The 19,874-nt window shown below is 37.6% G+C and overlaps 1 protein-coding gene across 1 annotated transcript in view; it reads right to left on the bottom strand.

Annotated features, from left to right (window-relative positions):
• Positions 1 to 19,874, bottom strand: part of PATJ (PATJ crumbs cell polarity complex component) — a 368,834-nt gene that overhangs the window by 308,897 nt on the left and 40,063 nt on the right. The window contains 7 exon segments of the mRNA XM_043575139.1: positions 2,017 to 2,093; positions 5,685 to 5,816; positions 9,263 to 9,404; positions 11,232 to 11,323; positions 13,926 to 14,025; positions 18,487 to 18,542; positions 18,545 to 18,704. Of these exon segments, the coding sequence (XP_043431074.1) occupies positions 2,017 to 2,093; positions 5,685 to 5,816; positions 9,263 to 9,404; positions 11,232 to 11,323; positions 13,926 to 14,025; positions 18,487 to 18,542; positions 18,545 to 18,704 (759 nt within the window).

Below are 19,874 nucleotides of genomic sequence, written 5' to 3'. Positions count from 1 at the left end.
AAATCCAGTATCTGTAAAAGCATAACTTTATTTCTTCTTAGGTTTTCTGAAAATAATCTATAAACCCTATATATTGATAACACCAACGGATCTACATTCTCATCTTTTTTTGATATTTCTGAAATCCATAAGTATAGCACATAATGTAGAATTTCAGCGAATATTTCCTGTTCTGTTGTTACTGTTTTCTACAGCAATCCTTCCCCCTCCCCCACCAAATTACTCAGAAGTTGAACCAGAAGGGGATGGGCAAAAACATACACTATTTTTAAAAAGCCATGCCCCCTAAAATTTTAATATAATGTTCTGTTAGAAGGAGTCCATAAAAATTTTACTCTTTTCGCAAAGCCAAGAGTTATCGTCATTTTTGTTTTTAAATCCAGGCCTTAAAACAAAGATTGCAAGGTCAGTAAAGTAATATGTGTTTGGAAAAATTGAAGCATCTGACTTTCTACAGAAAAGCTCTACCATTTCCCTAGGAGACTTGGCTGGCAAGGACACAAACAGAAAGACCTGGCCTGGTGAGAAGCTCATGGAATAGTTAAAGCTTTCAACCCTGGCCTAAAACTATTGTTCTAAGCTCCAGTGGTGGAAATCCACAGAAGTAAATTGCCAGCAAGCAAAATACTTTACTGATGATTTGCATCTGTGAGTTGTTAATAAAATATGGTACATCTGGAGGGAGGAGTAAGTTAAACAATGATCCAACTTAAAGCTTCTAGAAGTACTGCACTTCACAGAAGTAGATTCTAGAAGAAAAATGAAGTAAGGAACACTGGAGTACATGCATATGTGCATGCATTTTTCATCTTGCCTGGTTTCTCCTTTCTTCTTCTCATCCCTCAAAACAGCAAGAACCCTTAATGAATAAGCTGTCACTTTAAATTCCCAGTCTCAAAGTATGTCTCCCCTCTCTACCTAATCTGTTATGACCTCACTGTATGATAAATGAAATTTGGAAATACAGTTATAAGGGCAAAGTAAAATTTTAACAAAAAAGAGCCCATGACAAAACTGGCCATTCATAAATACTCAGACACCAAATTACTTTGAATATCAAACCACTAAGAATGGTAGAAAAGGTTATTGGCTAAGGTGATAGATAGCCTAATGACAAAACAGCATTTGAAATCTATGAAGTAAAGAAGCAGGTGTTCATAACAACCAACATGCAAGTACAAAATTAGCAAGAATAGAGCACTGAATGTTTTAACTCATCTTAAAAACACTAGAAATTTTCTGACACTAGATAGTGGTTGTATGTTCTGAACCAAGAAGAGAAAAAAATTCTCTAACCAGCCAACGAGTGCTAATGATAAACATATGTAAGAAAACATGAATGACAATAGAAATTTAATAGAATATTTTATTACTAATGCATTTAGTGAACACTGTAGAGGCTTTTCTAAGCACAGCTTTCTGCTTTCATGTGGATTCATAGGGGGAATGTAATCAATCCCTTACTCAATGAATCTAATAACAGGTGAAAGAAAGTCTAATGGACCACTGGCACTATAAACTTCTGCCTAACCTAAATTACTTCCTGTTCTCCCTAATCCATTTGATAATCATTCTTTCATTTTTCTCATAAAACTGTAAGATTCTTTGTGAAACATAGGACTAATATCCACAGCCCTTTCAGTGTACAATAAAACAAACAGATCATAAAAGCAATCATAAAAATGCCAGCAATTTTAAGCAGCTGATATAGGTTATAAATTTAAAGGCAAGCTTTCTAAGATTCTTCTGCCTACTGTTGACTTAAATGTTTTCAACACGAGCTGAGTGTCTGCTAATTGTAACTGAAACTTGCGTGCAGTCCTTAATTGTTCTTATAGCTTAAAATGCTAAAAGAGGGGGGGAAAGATCAATTGATCTGCTAGGGAAGAAAGGCAGGAGGTAAAAAACAAAGGCAAGCTGGCTATTCTTGGGCTCTCCCATCTCTTTGAACTGCAGGGTCAGGAGCTTAACATGAAATGAGATATGAGTGTTCTTTATTGCAACATTTTAACATACCATTACTTCATAATCTGGACCCAAAAGGTTTTCCCACCTAGATTTCAGCACATTTTCTAGAGAGTCAGGAACTTTTTCTGGATTAAAAAAAAAAATATATTGAAGCTACGGTGAGTCAAACACACTTAACTACTAAATTCTTCAATAACCACACAGTTCCAGTAAGTAAAAGGGAAACGAATGAAAAGGAAAATGCATTAACTTGGGTCTACCAGGTAAAGTAAATCAGAGGTGACTTATAACACTAATGTAAAATGTAAGGCCGATTGGGACCAAATTATGATGGGACTTTTTTGTTAAGAGCTATTTTCAAGGGAAAAGGAAATGATGACTTAGAAATGAAATTTGAAATATATGCACTTTAGATGTAAACATCCTGCCGTTTATAAGAAAAATACATCTGGCTTTGCTTTACAATATGTTAAGGCAAACAAGGACTTAATTTAAATGTTAATCACTTCAAAGTAATACTTTCCACTTACCCATAGAAAAAGTACAGATTTATCAAAAGATATCTTTACTATCAAGTGGACATATCAACACAACCCAGTCAGAATTCTCACTTGGGTGGATATAAAGGCTTGTCTGGTTTAATTCAACCACGGAGATGCATGAGCTTTAATATAATAGAAACTCTGGCTTTACTTTGGTCTTCTGTGGTTAGTTATACCTTTTTGACTCCTAAGTATAATATTACCTTTTTTGCAAAGGTAAGATAACATTCAAGAACTAAGACAGATTTTAAGTATCCTGCCTGTCCTCCATATGATCTTAGCCAGAAGTTCAGGGCACCGTTCATAGTCTGAATAATGCCTAATGGGTGAAAGTTAAAGTACTGAAAATACAATTTCAACTTATATCCATAGTAGCAGAAAAAGCAAACCTTCACATTTTTTTTCTGTAAGTTAAAGAAAAACTCTCCATTTTATCACAAGATTAAACAAGTCACAGAACACTTATTCCAAATGACATAACCATCTGTCTAAAATCAAACATAACTTGCAATATCAGCTCTTTCAGTCTTCAGTCCGGACAGCTCATCTTGGGTGCATATAATGCTTAATTACATAATGCAAATCATCAAGTAAAACAGGCTAACCTCAGAATTAAGAGACTAACACTAAAGAGCTAAACTCACTACATGTACAAAAGAATATCCATGAAGTAACTCTACCAACTGATACGCTAGGTTACATTAAGGGAATAACTAACTGGAAGTCTTATTAAAAACAAAGTATCGGGGCACCTGGGTGGCGCAGTCGGTTAAGCGTCCGACTTCAGCCAGGTCATGATCTCGCGGTCCGTGAGTTCGAGCCCCGCGTCGGGCTCTGGGCTGATGGCTCAGAGCCTGGAGCCTGTTTCTGATACTGTGTCTCCCTCTCTCTCTGCCCCTCCCCCGTTCATGCTGTGTCTCTCTCTGTCCCAAAAATAAATAAACGTTGAAAAAAAAAAAAATTTAAAAAAAAAAAAACAAAAAAACAAAGTATCATTCACGTGGGCTCTGCACTGTGTGTCTATTTACTGCTGTCAACACCTCCATAAGAAATTACATTAAGAGTTCTACCATCTTTGTTAATTTCTTCCCGGCAGCAGTTTCTTATCTGGTAAGCTAATTGGTAAGCTTAAGAACAACATGATATTTAAAGACATTTCACACACATGTATAAAATAATGATATTTCACCCACAATTCCTTTTAACTTTTTCGTCTTTCAGTTGTACAATGGAAGCACAGAGAGTCATTGAGTTTTAAAGCACAGCACAAAGCTAAGTACCAGAGGAAAAAGACTAATTTCAGCAGCCCAATAATCCTGAGCTACACAAAAGGACTTGAAAAACGAATAGTATGGGCACCTCGGTGGCGCAGTCGGTTAAGTGCCCAACTCGATCTTAGCTAGGGTCATAATCTCACGGTTCGTGAGTTCGAGCCCTGCATCAGGCTCTGCGCTGACAGTGTGGAACCTGCTTAGGATTCTCTGCCTGCCCCTCTCTCAGAAATGAATAAATAAACATTAAGAAAATGAAAACTATGATGATCTGAAACATTACTCCAAAGTTTGAAGGGGAGCAGAATATGCCACCCCAAAATATGCCATTCTAGCACATGGAATACTTAGAACTAAAGACAATCAAGACCCAACGGACTTAGGAGAAACTTTTTTACCTCTCCCTTAACTACCTAAAAGAATTTAGATAGGAGGACTATACCAGAAAGAGCTATCACCAGAGATAATTATTTTATCTGAAAGACCTATTGTCATGGTAGAGCAAACTTTTAATCACCAAACATTTGCTCTTCTTATCACGCTGCAAATTAGCCTCCTTGTCTTTGAAGCCACAGGCCTCTATCGCATTCCTTAATTTAGGATGGCATGTAAGCCTCAATTGCCCAACTTACTCTTGGGTCTCATATTTTTATGGGGCTTCCATACTTATAGAATGTGTTTTTCTCCTGTTAATCTGTCTTACGTCAATTTAATTATTAGACCAAAGAACCTAGAAGGGAAGAAGGGAGAGTTTTTCTGCCCCTACAGCAAACAAGAAAGCTAACTTCTAGCAGTTCAATGACTTTGGTCTTACTCTCAAACTGAAATTAAACATACTCATGAAGAAAAAAATGCAGTGAGAATGATCCAAAAAGAGCAGATAAAAATGTCTAAAGATATTTCTAATTTCAGAACGTATTTGATTTTCACCCAATAGCTCCATGACAATCTATCCGGATACACCGGAATTTAAATAGCAAAGATCAAACTACAATACAATCCACTCGGGTCAAAAAAGAATAAGGTAAATTTCCAAATTATAGGAAATTTTTTAACTTGAATGAGGGGCTACTCCTTCCTTCAGGCCATTCTTTCCTGACACAAGACAAAGCCAAAACTTCTCTGGAAGAGGATGGTGTGAAGTATCCCATTTCATTCAATTGTCAAGGCTTTCCTGAGCAATGCTGTGCAGGGAATTGTGTGAGACTGTTATTCAAAATGCTTGCAGAACAGTCAACTACGTAGCCAAGTTATTAAAGTACAAAGAGGACAAAGTTGCACATCAATTGAAAAGAAGATTGAAGTATAAATATATAACAACCTGGCAGTTTGATAAAACATACATATGTATAGATTACAAATTATAATGTTAAAAAACACTGCTATATGTATACAGATACCTAGATATCTATAACTGTATCAACGACAATACATAAGCTAACATATGCAGTAAGCTTGTTAAAATGCTAGCAAGATGAAAAGGGTTAACACATACTAATAAAAATGCATTTAAAATTAATTAAACAGGGGAGGCTGGGTGGCTCAGTTGGTTTAGCATCCAACTCTTGATTTCGGCTCAGGTCATGATCTCACAATTTGTGAGATCGAGCCTCTATGCTGACAGCATGGAGCCTGCATAGGATTCTCTCCCTCTCTCTCTGCCCCTCCGCTACTTGTGCTCTCAAAAAAAAGTTTTAAAAAAATTAATTAAACAAAGATTAAACAATAACGACTGGTCTTCAATTGTCACAAGCGGTAAGATGTTGATATTAAGAATATCCTGTTTCCTATCCCCAAAATGTCTCTAAAATTTCTCATATTAGCTCTAAAGGGAGAAAACAGTTAACAAATAAGAGAAAGTCAAATTACTTTGATTGTTTTGAATTGAATGCTTTGTGCCTACCTAATTTTTCTAAGGCTTTTAGATTACCCATTTTTTCTTCAGTTTCCTCATCCCCACCATCCAAATTCGTTTCCGTTTCCACTGCTCCAGTTGAATAGACAGCTGGTATTTCCGATGATTCTATGACAGTTCCTAAAAAAAAAAAAAAAAAAGAATTACTAGCTTGAATCACTAGCAACTGAAGACCATATTCAAGGGAGTTCATTCTAGTCCTGTTCTCCCATTTGACCACCTCATTACAAACATCTCAGGTAACTTACATATATGATACTTTATTTAAAGTGTCATGTGTGATAACTGCTCAATTCCTAAAAAAAAAAAAAAATAAGGAAGTTCTGGTAGCATTGGAAAGGATAAGGAACCAGGCAATGGGGAAGAAGAGCAAGGCCAAGTCATTCTACAAAAGATACTTATCAACATAGCCTTGGTAAAGAAAAAGAACACTAAGGTCTGTATATACTCTTGCACTTGTGGTGGGTAAGGAGCAGGTTATGCAGAATAAGCCCTTTCCACTGCTCTGGGCTCACCTAAGTTCTGGCATGACACCACCATAAGTTTAAAAAAAAAAAACACAACAACTCTACATAGGTAACTTTATGAATTGGAAGGGAATTGGAGAGAATTCCCCTGGTTGCAGCTAAGGGTTCTCCTCCCTTAGTTAAATTGAGCTGAGTAATAGGATATCCAAAACTTTCAATCTCAAGCATGCAAGTCATTATGTATCTGTTAAACACAAGAAAGGTTGAACAAGAGTCATTTTTGGTCATTTTTAAATGGTCACGCATGACTTACAAAGTTTTCTTACCAAAAACATTTAACCTGGATCTAACTAGGGCTTTATATCTAGCTTCTCACAGGAAACACAGTGGATAGAGGAACAAGTTAAATTACACCACAAGGACAATGAAATTCAGAATGTAGTGTTCTGGTGACAAAATGGACAAATCCTTTCACGAAAAGTCTGTGCCATGGAGGTGGAGGCAGGGGTCGGGGATTCTTCTAGATTAAGAAACTGAAGAAACGTAACACAGGAAACCAAAGAAACATAACGAATGATTGAATCTTGATGTTATGAGGTTTCTCTTTCAGAGAGTGGGGAGTGGGAAAAGAAGCTACAGAAGACATTTGGGGCAATTAAAAAAATTTAAGTACGTGCTGCACACTGGATATTAGGGACTACTATTAATTTTCTTCGTTGTGATGATATGTTATCATGTAAGACAATATCTTTATTTTTAGAAGCTATAAAGTATGCAGGACTAAAGTGCCATGATGTCTACTACTCACTCTCACAGGGTTCAGGGAAAAGGACAAATAGATGAAACAAATATGGCAAAATGTTAACTGTTGAATCTAAATGGTGGGTCCGTGGGTATTTGTTATATGTTTTTCAATTTTTCTGTATGTTTAAAAATTTTTACAGGGGCGCCTGGGTGGCTCAGTAGGTTAAGCATCCAACTTCAGCTCAGGTCATGATCTCACAGTTTGTGAATTTGAGCTCTGCATTGGGCTCTCTGATGTCAGCATAGAGCCCGCTTCAGGTCCTCTGTCTCCCTCTCTCTCTGCCCCTCCCCATCTCATGCTATTTCTCAAAAATAAACATTGAAAAAAATCTACAAAAATTTTTACAATACTGTTGACCCTTGGACAATGTGGAGGTTAGAGGCACTTTCCCATCCCATGCAATTGAAAACCTACATGTAACTTTTGAATGCCCCCCAAAATGTAACTAATAGCTGATTATTGTTGACCAGAAGCCTTACTGACAACATAGTCAATTAACAGAACTTGTTTATTATGTATTATATTGTATTCTAGAGAAAAAGTAAAAGCAACATAGAGAAAGGAAAATGTTATTAAGAAAATCTTAAGAAAGAAAAAAAACCACATTTATAGAAAATATAGCACAGTACTGTATTGGAAAAAAATCCACACATAAGTGGACCTATACAGTTCAAACCTGTGTTGTTCAGAGGTCAACTATAAAATGTTGAAAAATATAGCCAGTTAAAAGTTCCTATGATCTTAGCATGAAATTTTCAACCACATGATATTTTTTACATCATTAATCCACTGATACACACTAAAACCACAGCCTAGTGCTAGCCAAAGTAATGAGGCCCAAAGTTGCTAGTGTAACTGGGGAGAATAGTTGCATACCACAGTTTATAGTACAGAGCAGTACATGATGTAATTGTATGCTAAAAGTAGTATACAAACAGGAACACCAAAAAGGTATATAAGGTATACAAACAGTGGGAGAGAAAGACAGTAAGATCTAGAATAGTAGAGGCAAGTATTGGGCAAGCGCTAGAAGCTGTGCAGTTTTCCTCAGTAAAAGACTGAAGGCAGAGGAAAATGTGTTACGTGGGGCAGGGAGCAAAGGCATCACCATTTCCTTTCCTTATAGTGACTACACATGAAACAGGTGATCCCAAAACAGAGTGATAAATGCTACAGTACAGCGCTCTTCTAAGGGTGCTAGTAAAACCCACATGAAGGACATCTCAACCGTGGAAGAAGTGCGAATTTAGAGTCAAAATTTATCCCAACATAAATTTAAAATGGAGGCATGCGCAGGAAAGAATTGCTAATTCGCAGATAACGTACTTTATTTGATACAGTAGACTGAAGCCAAGGGCTCTATCAGAGCTATTAAAAACCATTATGCTGATATAAATATTTATGTAAACCTTTTAAGGTCAATATAGCATTGGTACAATTTGTACTATTTAGGCAATGTTTAATTTCATACATACGATGCAGTTGACAGGGCATTTGTCTTTCAGCAGCAAAATTTTCACTATCACATAAAACTTAAAAAGTTCCCATTTAAATATAAATCAATATTAGTTGAGACAAAGCTTCCAGGCTTATTATATCTTCAGAAGAGAGGAAAAAAAATATACTCATCTTCTGACAAATTCTAATGGAATTATTTCTTACTAGTTCTATACCTAGTCATTCATTTTAAATTGAATTTGTTTTCAGGACTGTCAAATTTTTCAATCTACACATTAATAACTTGATAATTAAAAAACTGGCATGCATACCATTTGTTCCATAATGACAATTTGCTATTCTTTAATCAAAATAACAAATATTTTACAAATAAAAATGTTCTTAATAGAAATCCTTATTTTCTCCCCTCTGTATTTCATAGAGTAAATCAGGAGACATTAGAATTAAATATATTGTTAGAAGTAGTATGAAATCTTAAGTGTGCAAAATGTCAAAGCCTTAGACAAATGAGAGCCCCTAGAACAAAAGGTGTCAAAGCTTTATTATTCAAATATAATAAATGAAATTTAGAAGCTTTTTGGAAAAAATGATTTCCATCTCCATTTCAAACAGCTCTCAAAGCTTAATGCATGTCAGGGTTCATGTTCTAACATTTGGAATGGCACAAGGAAGTTCTTCTTCAATGCACAAATGAGCTAGCTGATTCATTTCTCCATCACTACATTACACAAGGTGGGCAGTTTTTCCTTCCCAGACTCACAGAGCAACTTCTGTAGATAAGATATTCTTCCAGACCTAGACTACGTGGCGGGGAGAGGGATCGTGGAATGAACTACCTCTGTCTGAAGGCCATTCGTGTGAAGAAGCAGATGAAAATGTCTTCCTTCGAACCAGAGTTAGGTGTACCACTTGCCCTGCGTTTCGTAACACTTCAACAACATCCTGGTTGGCAAAACCCTGAATATTGACACCATCAACCTAAAATGTTAAGAGACACATTAAACAGAAGCTTCAGGTTAGCTACTATTTTCAACTCTGACAAGGCAGAATAAAATCGGGCAATTCATTTTATGCCAAAACGAATTTGTATTAAACCTAAGGAATTATTTTTGAATAGGAGGCAAAATTAGTAGTGAAACATGCTGACAAATGTCCTGAAAACCTACAGAGCAAATTCAAACTTGTAATTGAGAGTCACACATTTTAACTGACAGCCTGAGAGGGAAAAGGTCTTAGTCTCTTATGCTATTCAAAATTCAAAGTGCCTTCAAAGATGGTCAACTGTTAAACACAGCTCTCAAGATGTACTAACTACAAGCCTGTATTGTCAACATTGAAGATGTCATCCAATACTTCATCCCTCTATCATATCATTATGTGGTAGTTTCCAGAAGAGATACACACATCTCCCCCCATTGGGTTTTCTAGTGCTGTGAAGAAGTATATGCAAGAAACAGATTTACTAATCTAAGTCAAGCCCAATTCCTCATTTCTGAAGTCCATCAGAACACACAGGCCTCATCTCCCAAGCTGGCCAAACCATTACTTTTAGTTTTCCCTAGAAGTATTTTCTCCAAAGCATCCACTGCTTACTGCTTGACTCCATACCCTGCAAATCACAAGATGCTTCCTAAGCCAAGAGTCATGAAAGGTGCTTCCTTAGATGGACTTGAAGGACGAAGATTCCTTTTTTTTTTTTAATTTTTTTTTTTAACGTTTATTTATTTTTGAGACAGAGAGAGACAGAGCATGAACAGGGGAGGGTCAGAGAGAGGGAGACACAGAATCCGAAACAGGCTCCAGGCTCCGAGCTGTCAGCACAGAGCCCGACGTGGGGCTCGAACTCATGGACCGTGAGATCGTGACCTGAACTGGTCGGCCACTCAACCGACTGAGCCACCCAGGCACCCCTGAAGGACGAAGATTCAAATGACACCAATGAACATTTGTTTCTATGTAAATCACTAAGTTAAATGTGTGTGTGTGTGTGTGTGTGTGTGTGTGTGTATGCTTCAAAAATATATTCAAATAAACTTTAAAATTTAACCAATTTCTACTAAATGAAGAAAGACTAGTCTGAATTGACAAAAGGTAATTATTATATTCTCCAATATATAAAATAGTTCTATTTTTTTGTATGTATTCAAAATTACTTACGGTTAGTAGAAAAATTACTTTCATGAAGAGATAAAAAGATCTGGTTAATAGCCTATTTTGTATGAAAAATGAGTGAGTTTAAAAAACACAGAGGTGCTTGAAAAGTCTTTTCTAGGGGCACCAGGGTGGCTCAGTCGGTTTAGTATCTGACAACTTCCGCTCAGGTCATGATCTTGCGGTTCATTGGTTCAGGCCCTGGGTCAGGCTCTGTGCTGACAGCTCAGAGCCTGGAGTCTGCTTCAGATTCTGTGTCTCCCTCTCTCTGCCCCACCCCAGCTCATGCACATGCTCGCTCGCTTGTGCTCTCTCTCTCTCAAAAATAAATAATAAAAACATTTTTTAAAAATTAAAAAAAAGTATTTTCTAGAAGAATGGCAGACCATCTTTCAGATATATGTGTATATATATATATTTTTTCTTCCTACCAATATGGTTATTGATTTGTTTTTTCATACACCATGAAAAACAAAAACAAAAAGCAAACAAATTTAGAACCCCAAGAGTCCAAATCAATGAGATGACACTCAATTTTTTGAAACATTATGAGATTATGCGAAGCCATTCTCCTCTCACACACATTATAATAAAGATAACTCCCCCCCGACCCCCCAAGTTGATTCCATTCTAAAACAGAGGACAGGTACTTACAGCAATTATTTTGTCATTCACTTGAATTTGGCCATTGTGGTATGCAGCACTGCCAGGTATTATACTTTTCACATAAATCCCTGAAGCCTCCCCTGAGGTGCACGAAAACATATGGAAAAAGGAAGAAAGCTCTAATTAGACCTTGATTGCAAAATTCATATCAAGAGGTTAATTAGCTACAGGGGCTGACTCGAGGCTTGATAAATACTATCTTGAACACAAGCAGGGAAATTGATGGATTATTTCAAACTGTCACCATCACGAGTGACCCGAATTTGAAATGATGTGACTGATGACTATTTCTGGAAAAATCATCAGTAATGGAACCTTGATGAAATGTGCTCTACCACCAACTGGAATTCAGGAGAGCCCAGGCAGTCTCAGCCTCTTCTCTTGGGCTGTCCCCCTTCTCCCTGCTGCCTCAGAGACCTCGTCACTTTTCACCAGCACTAAGACAAGAGTCTCCCTCCTACCTGGTCTTCCGGCCTACATTTAGTTCACTGTTAGCTTCCCAGATACGGAAAAGTACACATAGTGTTTTGTTTTGTTTTTTTAAGTAGAATCTTCACAATGTTACATAATCTTTATATTATAAAATATTTAAATAGAAACAAATGGCTATATAAAATCCTAGGGGCAAAGACTGGAGGAGAAACTGGAAAATGAAAACCATAACTCTGGATGATTTTGTACTTTTATTCTTTCATTTCAAATGAACTTAAAATATTGTCAATAGAAGAAAACTAAACACCAATGGATTCCTATTGCCTAAATAATCGTAAATTTCATAGACTCATACTCAAGGACCTCTATACTCTGCCCCAAATGTCTTTTTTTCCTTACATCCAACTACCATCCCTCCAACAAGACAAAAGTCCACACACACAAGACTTGAGATTTCACCAAAACACTAAGTATTGTCATGATGCTATCCCTTTTCTTATCCATTTTTTCTTCCTATAACCTCACCCCTTCTACTAAAATCCTTTCTCATGACTAGCGCAAATACCTTTCTTTGTGAATTCTTTATTTCATCAAATTTAATCTTTCAACTGTCATGATAGTTTGCTTAGATCTCTACTAAAACACATATATTTCACTTATCCTTAAGTAATTAAGAGTTACTTACATATTTCTTTCTCTGACTAGACTTTTCTTACATTTTTCTATCCCTTTCAGAACTAAGTAACCCCCTCAAAAGTCCAATGAATGGAATAAAATGAATATTATTTTGAAAGACTACATGTTAAATAGCATGCTGAGTTTGAGTTTTTTGGGTTTAAAAAAAATTTTTTTTTAACGTTTATTTATTTTTGAGACAGAGAGACAGAATATGAATGGGGGAGGGTCACAGAGAGAGGGAGACACAGAATCTGAAACAGGCTCCAGGCTCTGAGCTGTCGGCACAGAGCCCGACGCGGGGCTCGAACCCACGGACCATGAGATCATGACCTGAGCGGAAGTTGGGCGCTTAACCGACCAAGCCACCCAGGCGCCCCTGAGTTTGAGTTTTTAAATGTTCTAGTTTTTGGATTTACCATTGCCCCCCACCCAGTCTCCAAAACTTCTTTTGAAGGTAAAGAAGGTAAAGGATTCTTTTCTTTATTCAGTAACATACACATCAGATTTTCTCAGTCTTCTATTATTCACTTTCATTTTACTCTGTGTGTATATTGTTAACTTTATAAGAACACTCTAAAAACTTAATAGAGTATTTGAGTCATAAGCCACGAGTTTAGGAACAAAGTCATGATTTCTTTAACCAGACAGCATATTAAGAGCTATTCAATATAGTTCCCCCCCCCCCAACATTATTATACAATCCATACTTAGCTCTTTTGGAACTCATTTAAATTCTGAACCTAATAAAGGTGGCACTTAGAAAAATCTAAAGGTTTGAAAACAGTTATTTCATTAGGCTAAAATAGCACAAGGTGGCCTGACATGAATTTCATTCAGGACTTTGAATACATTAGCACTCTTAATCTTTCCACCTGCTGTAAGTATGCAAAATAATAATTTTTTTAAAAAAATTAACTTTCTAATCTTGCTATTTTTTAAAAAACTAGAACATTTCATACCTCTGAATTCATGTTACTAGCAAATATTTGTGCAAAAAATTTATTTTACCTTACTCTAATGACTGCCTTATAATAACAGAGTAATTCGTACAGTGAAAGTTACCAAATCTTTACATGTAAGAGCTGAGGGAATGTTATTCAGAAATACTTGGGCCATGTATTTATTATTACAATAGAACCCTTTTATATGACAGGAAAATAATTCTAATCAAAGAAATTGTTTTATATATATATTAGTGATTATACTAATACTTTTTTGACATTTATAATATGAAATACAGTAATCTTTTTATTTTATCACATCTAAAGTGTTGTAATATATAACAGTCACAATATTTTAAATATATTTAAGAAATAAAAGAAGGTACAATTCAAATGCTATATGATGAGATGGATAATTAAATCCTTGTTAATGAAAATCAAGTCAGCTATAAAACTACTGAGATAAAACTGTAATTCTCTAATCACTGAAAAGTAACTGGTTGCCACTAAAAATACACGGTTTATTGTTCAGTGTTTAAATTAAAGTCTGCAGATAGTTAATTTTACTATCTAGAAACCTTAACATCCTTTACAATTATTTCCAAATACAAAATGGAAATGATTCATTTACCTGTATGAGGAGTTCCAATATACCCAACAATTCTAATTCCAAGACTTTGTCCATCTTTTTTAATGAGTTCAACATCATAAGTTTCAAAAAGAGAAGTGTCCTAAAACAAAACAAAAAAAAAGAGAACTGTCTTAAAAGGAAAAAAAACTTTATAATGATATATATTTACTTCCATAACTGTGTACACAGTCAATTTGTGCATGGTTTGTCAAGTATTTTTTTTAGCACCTGTGGCAGAGAGAATCTTAAGATGGTCCCCATGATTTCTGATTCCTGGTGCTATTCCTGTGTTTATGTTTCAGTATGTGGCAAAAAGACAACTATCCAGGTGCATCTAATCTAATCACAGACCCTTCAAAAGCAGTTTTCTGGCTGGCAGCAGAAAAGGAAGTGACAAAGATTTGAAGTATAAGGGCTGGACTTGTGGTCTGAAGATGAAGAGGTCCTATGAGAAGTTCCACGGGGAGCCTCGAGGAGCTGAGAGGGCCTCGGCTGACAGCCAGCAAAGAAAAGAGACTTCAGTCCTACAGATGCAAGGAGCTGTTTTCTGCCAACAATCTATATGAGCTTAGAAACAGACTGTCCCCAGAGCATCCAGATAAGAGTCCGGCAAGCCCTCGATTTTGGCCACACAGCAATCTAAGTAGAGAACCCAGCCCGTCCTACCCAGACTTCTGAACTGCACAACTGTGAACTAACAAAGAGTGTTGTTTTAAGCCACAAGGTTTGTGATAATTTGTTACACAACAACAGAAAACTAATACAGCCACTTAGAAAAAAAACTCAGGATAAATTTTTATCTAAAAGAACCAAATGTAGGGGTGCCTGAGTGGCTCAGTTGGTTAAGCATCCAACTTCGGCTTAGGTCATGATCTCAAAGTTCCTAAGTTCGAGCCCCGCTTCGGGTGAGCCTCACTTCTCTCTCTCCCTCTCTCTCTCTCTGCCTCTCACTCACTTTTACCCTCCCTCTCTCAAAAAATAAATAAAAAAGAACCAAATGTAAAGAAAAATTTTGAAACAGATGCTAAGAATTATTGTGAATAATAATTGTGAGCAAAAACTGTCGACCTAGAACCTTTTTTCATTACTTGTCTTCTAATTTAAAATAGTTCTGGGGCGCCTGGGTGGCTCAGTCGGTTAAGCGTCCGACTTCGGCTCAGGTCATGATCTCATGGTCCGTGAGTTTGAGCCCCGCGTCGGGCTCTGTGCTGACAGCTCAGAGCCTGGAGCCTGCTTCAGATTCTGTGTCTCCCTCTCTCTCTGACCCTCCCCCCTTCATGCTCTGTCTCTCTCTGTCTCAAAAATAAATAAACATTAAAAAAATTAAAAAATAAATTAAAAAATAAAATAGTTCTTTAAAAGAATAAAGTGTCTAAAAACATGATCCGATTCAAAACGCTAACAGGAAAAAGGAAACGGGTGATTGCATCAAATTCTCACTTATCACATAACTACATTGATCCCAACTACTGAATTGGAGGCTCAAGAGAGCTAAAGTAATGGAAGGAAAGAAAGTGGCTGTAACCAGTCTGGGGAGGAAAACAAAAATGATGCTAACATCTCCGACAGAAAACTTCCAGCGACAAGATGCCACAGAGGGAGAGGCCAACAACTTCATAGAACAGCCCCTCGAATGCAGATGAATGACGGTCTTCCACCTCTTCCCACCAAAATCACTTCTCCTTCTTTCTTCCATGGCCCCTCCTTTTAAAAACTATTTCTTTCCATTTGCTTTATTACCCTTTGATTCAGAGCCTGTGGGATGGTTGGAAAGGGTTTGGAAAGGACCAGAAAGACCTGAATTCAAATCCCAGCTTCAACTTACTCACTATATGATTGTTTTTATACATTTATTATTTTTTTAGGGACAAAAAAAGCACAAGTTGGGGACAGGGACGGAGGAAAATAGAGAATCTGAAGTAGGCTCCACACACAGCACAGAGCCCAACCCATGCCCAATCCCATGACCCTGGGATCATCACCTGAGCCGGAATCAAGAGTTGGACGTTCAACCTATTGAGCCACCCAGACACCCCTCACTTTATGACTTTTAATGAGTAATTTGGACTTCAGTTCCTTCATGTATTGCAATCTTCTTTTTTAATTTTTTTTTTAATATTTAGTTTTGAGACAGAGAGAGACAGAGCATGAGCAGGGGAGGGGCAGAGAAACAGGGAGACACAGAAGCAGGCTCCAGGCTCTGAGCTGTCAGCACAGAGCCCGACACAGGGCTTGAACTCACAGACTGTGAGATCATGACCTGAGCTGAAGTCGGACGCTTAACTGACTGAGCCATCCAGGCGCCCCTGCAATCTTATCTTAATGAAAGATTAAGACCTATCTTGCAGAATTCCTGTGAGGATTTCAGATGACCTCAATAATTCTAGGTGTTTGATGATAATAATAATGATTATTATAACAAATATTATTTATTTCCTTTGGTCATTCTCTTCCTATCTGTAGTAACTCATACACTGACCAATATTTAGTTTCCCCTCCAATACATGGATGCCTCAACACCACTCTAATGAAATAATAATGACAAGTACTAGGACTTCTGGCTGGCTCAGTTGGTAGAGCATGCAACTCTTGATCTCGGGATCATGATTTCAAGCCCCATGTTGGGTTTGAATCTTACTTTAAAATAAAATTTAAGGGGTGCGTGGTTAAGCGTCCAACTTCAGCTCAGGTCATGATCTCACAGCTCACGGGTTCGAGACCTGCATTGGGCTGTGTGCTGACAGCTCAGAAACTGGAGCCTGCTTAGGATTCTGTGTCTCCATCTCTCTCTGCTCCTCCCCCACTCGCACTCTGTCCCTCTCTCTCAAAAATAAGCAAACAATTGGCACAAAAACAGACACATAGACCAATGGAATAGAATAGAAACCCCAGAACTAGACCCACAAACGTATGGCCAACTCATCTTTGACAAAGCAGGAAAGAACATCCAATGGAAAAAAGACAGCCTCTTTAACAAATGGTGCTGGGAGAACTGGACAGCAACATGCAGAAGGTTGAAACTAGACCACTTTCTCACACCATTCACAAAAATAAACTCAAAATGGATAAAGGACCTAAATGTGAGACAGGAAACCATCAAAACCTTAGAGGAGAAAGCAGGAAAAGACCTCTCTGACCTCAGCCGTAGCAATCTCTTACTCGACACATCCCCAAAGGCAAGGGAATTAAAAGCAAAAGTGAATTACTGGGACCTTATGAAGATAAAAAGCTTCTGCACAGCAAAGGAAACAACCAACAAAACTAAAAGGCAACCAACGGAATGGGAAAAGATATTCGCAAATGACATATCGGACAAAGGGCTAGTATCCAAAATCTATAAAGAGCTCACCAAACTCCACACCCGAAAAACAAATAACCCAGTGAAGAAATGGGCAGAAAACATGAATAGACACTTCTCTAAAGAAGACATCCGGATGGCCAACAGGCACATGAAAAGATGTTCAGCGTCGCTCCTTATCAGGGAAATACAAATCAAAACCACACTCAGGTATCACCTCACGCCAATCAGAGTGGCCAAAATGAACAAATCAGGAGACTATAGATGCTGGAGAGGATGTGGAGAAACGGGAACCCTCTTGCACTGTTGGTGGGAATGCAAATTGGTGCAGCCACTCTGGAAAGCAGTGTGGAGGTTCCTCAGAAAATTAAAAATAGACCTACCCTATGACCCAGCAATAGCACTGCTAGGAATTTATCCAAGGGATACAGGAGTACTGATGCATAGGGCCACTTGTACCCCAATGTTCGTAGCAGCACTCTCAACAATAGCCAAATTATGGAAAGAGCCTAAATGTCCATCAACTGATGAATGGATAAAGAAATTGTGGTTTATATACACAATGGAATATTACGTGGCAATGAGAAAAAATGAAATATGGCCTTTTGTAGCAACATGGATGGAACTGGAGAGTGTGATGCTAAGTGAAATAAGCCATACAGAGAAAGACAGATACCATATGGTTTCACTCTTATGTGGATCCTGAGAAACTTAACAGGAACCCATGGGGGAGGGGAAGGAAAAAAAAAAAAAAGAGGTTAGAATGGGAGAGAGCCAAAGCATAAGAGACTGTTAAAAACTGAGAACAAACTGAGGGTTGATCGGGGGTGGGAGGGAGGAGAGGGTGGGTGATGGGTATTGAGGAGGGCACCTTTTGGGATGAGCACTGGGTGTTGTATGGAAACCAATTTGTCAATAAATTTCATAAAAAAAAACAAAAACAAAAATAAGCAAATATTAAAAAGGAATTTTTTTTAAACAAACTTAAAAAAATTTTTTAAAGCCTTTATTTAAGAAAAAGAAATGGCAAGTACTATTATTTTCCAATTTACAGAGTAGCTGAAGCTCAGGGAGGCTGAATGACTTAACCCTGAGACATAGCAACAAAGAAAATCAAACTTATCTAAGGTCTCTTAGCAGGGTTCTTCTTAACTTCCTTGGGGACACTACTCACAATCGTTGGCACTCTGAGTTGAAGGGATTTCTAATCTTGCAGGATCTCATACCCAGTATTTAAGATTAAAGAATGGTTTGTATACTTACAACACTAGGGCTCCTGTTGCCTACAGCAGGCAGGGCTACAGGTAAGGCTGCAGGGGGGGAGGGGTTTCAGAAATTTCACCAACTGGGTCTCTTGCAACAAGCATCCTGACTGAATTCCCACAGTTCCTTAGTACTTGGGCAACTTGCTCGCTGGTCATTCCCTGCACATCTGTGCCACCAATCTTCAAGATGTGGTCCCCTGTCTGGAGTCTTCCATCCTTTAATTCAAGAAAAAAACAAAATTCAGCCACTCTGGAAAACAGTATGGAGGTTCCTCAAAAACCTAAAAATACAACTACCCTACGACCCAGCAATTGCACTACTAGGCATTTATCCAAGGGATACGGGTGTGCTGTTTCGAAGGGATGCATGCACCCCAATGTTTATAGCAGCACTATCAACAATAGCCAAAGTATGGAAAGAGCCCAAATGTCCATCGATGGATGAATGGATAAGGAAGATGTGGTTTATATATACAGTGGAGTATTACCCAGCAATCAAAAAGAATGAAACCTTGCCGTTTGCAACTATGTGGATGGAACTAGAGGATATCATGCTAAGCGAAATTAGAGAAAGACAAATATCATATTACTTCACTGATATAAGGACTTTAAGACACAGAACAGATGAACACAAGGGAAAGGAAGCAAAAATAATATAAAAACAGGGAGGGAGACAAACCATAAGAGACTCTTAAATACAGAGAAGAAACTGAGGGTTGCTAGGGGAGAGGGGGTAGCGGGAAGGGCTAAATGGGCAAGGGGCATTAAGGAGGGCACTTGCTGGGATGAGCACAGGGTGTTATATGTAAATGATAAATCACTAAGTTCTATTCCTAAAATTATTACACTGTGTTAACTTGGATTTAAATTAAAGAAAAATAACAATAAAAAAATATTCTAAGAAATCAATGATCTAACTTCACTAGCTAATAACAATTTATCAGACTTTCAATTCTGGCAAAATGGCTGACAAAGAAGCTATCTATAAAACGTTAAATAAAACATAACATTCTTAATGAATGCTGAACTGGCAACAGAGAAAAGGAAATCTTTGCCAAAAAAAAAAAAAAAAAAAGATGGGGTGGAGGATGTGTTCAAAAGGAGAATAGTATCTAGAATTCTAAAACAGTCATTTATTTGCTCAAGGGCATCACTTCATGCCTGATGGCTTGGAGCCAGGGTATTAATGGCCACAAAAGTAAAGAAGAGATCAGAAAGCCCTGGGCCTCAAGAAGGGAAGGAGCTTGGATCAGAAGCCCCCAGCATAAAGCTAGAAACTCTCAAGGCCAGATAACTCAGTGGCATGTGTAAGGATGAGCGAGATATCAGTGTAGCTGGAAGAGAATGAGCAAAGAGGAGAGTAGTCAGGAGGAGAAGGGAGCATTA

Source organism: Prionailurus bengalensis, chromosome C1, assembly GCF_016509475.1.
Source record: "Prionailurus bengalensis isolate Pbe53 chromosome C1, Fcat_Pben_1.1_paternal_pri, whole genome shotgun sequence".
NCBI classification, from domain to species: Eukaryota; Metazoa; Chordata; class Mammalia; order Carnivora; family Felidae; genus Prionailurus; species Prionailurus bengalensis.
The sequence above is the reverse complement of the archived record's forward strand: the minus strand, read 5'-3'. Positions and strand labels throughout refer to the sequence as shown.